The following is a 2,220-nucleotide window of genomic DNA, read 5'->3' as shown; positions in this document are numbered from 1 at the left end:
GCAGCGTTCCAAATTACACCCTTAAGGGACAGTGTTTGGCCAGCCACAGTGACCATGTGTCATGGCAGCCTAAGAAGGAAGCGCTACTTACTAGTGACAGGGCTTGGTGAGACTGCTGATTGGTTTTGTCAGCTGACTTACTTGAATGTAGTTGTCAACAATTCCCCAAGCAAAGGCACAGGGAAATGTCCCTTCTAGGGGTTGATTTTCAGGTAAAGGAGGGAAGCCATTTTTCTCTATCAGCTGTTGGTAGAACAAGGCTGAAGACTTCGGCAACAACTTCTTATCCTGGCTTAGAAAGTCCACGTAGAATAGTCCGCGCCTGATGCTATAGCCTCGGTGCCACTCAAAGCCGTCCATGAGGGACCACACTGTGTACCCGATGACGTCCACCCCATCCAGCCTGATGGCTGCAAAGGGAAGAGAGGACAAGAGCAAAGTGACCTGTCACTGGACACTCGCCTCAAGATTCGCGAGCATTTGAGGGTCTTACTACTTAAGGAAATAAATTAAGTAGTATGTTTATTGTTTGGCAAACCAATGGCCGTTCTTATGGACAAATGACTCTAATCGACCTTAGATAACTCTACAAATAAAGATCTTCCCAAATATGCTTATCTCTAATATGTTTTTATTTAGATTATCCTTATTTCCAGTGGGTATTCTTCAGGCCTGGGATGATGTTCCACTTTCTACCCTAGGCTCCTGACATTGTGCCTGCTGCAATAAATGAATAAAGTCTTCAAAAGCATAAACTACTTACTGTTTTCTGTGGGAAATGTTGATATTCATTTTTCTTTAAAATTGTTTCATTCAGTACAAGCAATAAGAATCCAAAAACAAGTACAGAAAACGAGCTATCCTGGGATTTACTTAGTCCTTAATGTAATCTAAAAATCTTGAGTAATAACTCTGAAACTCAAGTAATTTCATACATTATAACCCAGTTTTTCATTTACAAAATGAGTTTAAAAATTAATTTAAGTTACTGAAGTCCCCAAATGAGAAAGGTGTTCATAAATGCATTCCTACCGTTGCAGAAATGAAATTCTACATTACAATTAAAAACTATAAATTTACATAGTTTATTACAGATCATCTGAAAGATTGTTTTGCCAGTGGATTTGGGCAGGAAATTAGAATTTTATCCCCAATCCTACCTTTTAAGGTTTCCATTATGAATCTTTTGAGGTAATACATATATTTGGCGTCATCTGTCTTAGTGGTCTCTGAGACAAACCAGCCGTTTTCCACAATAAATATTTGAGGGTGGTTATATTCCAGGTCAATCCAGGAAAGCAGTTGCCTCAGGCTAGAAGATTCTAATTGGCGGAACTTCATGCGAGGGTCCAATAGTTGAAAACTCAAGATTGGGCCAAAAGAAAGAGCAAAAAAGTCAGCTGTTCCCTTGATGAACTTTTTCTCAGATTCACTAAAAGTAGGTAAAAGAGATGAAAGATTATTCTTCATGCTCTCTGGGTAGTCGCCATCAATGAATATGGGTTTGGCAAACCAGCCTAGTACAAAGTCAAGAGATTTCTGACATTCTTTGATGCTGTGGTTCGTCATTCTTCGAGGACTGACCCAGTGGGAACTTAGGGAGATGGACACCTGGCCCCCCTGAGTTGGACGGAAAGAAGTATTGTAGAGATGCCAGGTTTTGGCATGAGCCTATAAAGAGAAAAAACCATGGTGAATGTATTTCTGATCGTGAGAGAAATATAATACATATTTGAATTCCCAACCCTAGCTGTATCTGTTTCTCATCAAACCTACCCTAATGACTAACCCCACAATGTAAAAGTCACCTGGAACCAATAAATTATTTCAGAGGTCGATCAGCCTCGAGCGAGCTGCTACCATGACTGGAATTATTTCCATCGTTTTTCAGCAGCCAGTGAAAAACTCGGAATTTCTGGCATTGAACGTGTAGTTATTATTCATGATTTGAAAAATTCATTAAATAAGAATTTGTTATACTATCTTACTAGTTAATTGACTTTGGATTGTGTACTTTTTAATTAATGAAAAGAACCAATCCCGAATACGTGATCACACCAGGAACTTCAAAATAGGATTATATGTTTTTTAACCTAAGAGACTGGGAGTTTTCAAGATGACTCAAGTTGTTGAGAGTCAATTTAATATTTTGTATTCATCTCTCATAGTTAAAATTCTAACTCATGTTCTCACAATCTTTGTTCTTCCCTAAGAAGAATC

At 38.6% G+C, this 2,220-nt stretch overlaps 1 protein-coding gene across 1 annotated transcript in view; it reads right to left on the bottom strand.

The window, feature by feature from the left end:
* KL (klotho) overlaps positions 1-2,220 on the bottom strand; it is a gene marked incomplete at its 5' end in the record, with an annotated part of 50,811 nt that overhangs the window by 7,077 nt on the left and 41,514 nt on the right. Inside the window, 2 exons of the mRNA XM_011361861.2 lie at positions 142-410; positions 1,161-1,671. Coding sequence (XP_011360163.1) covers positions 142-410; positions 1,161-1,671 — 780 coding nt within the window. The remainder of the gene's footprint in view (positions 1-141; positions 411-1,160; positions 1,672-2,220) is intronic.

This window comes from Pteropus vampyrus, unplaced genomic scaffold (genome assembly GCF_000151845.1).
Source record: "Pteropus vampyrus isolate Shadow unplaced genomic scaffold, Pvam_2.0 Scaffold71, whole genome shotgun sequence".
Classification (NCBI taxonomy): domain Eukaryota; kingdom Metazoa; phylum Chordata; class Mammalia; order Chiroptera; family Pteropodidae; genus Pteropus; species Pteropus vampyrus.
This window is presented reverse-complemented; position numbering and strand designations above follow the sequence as displayed.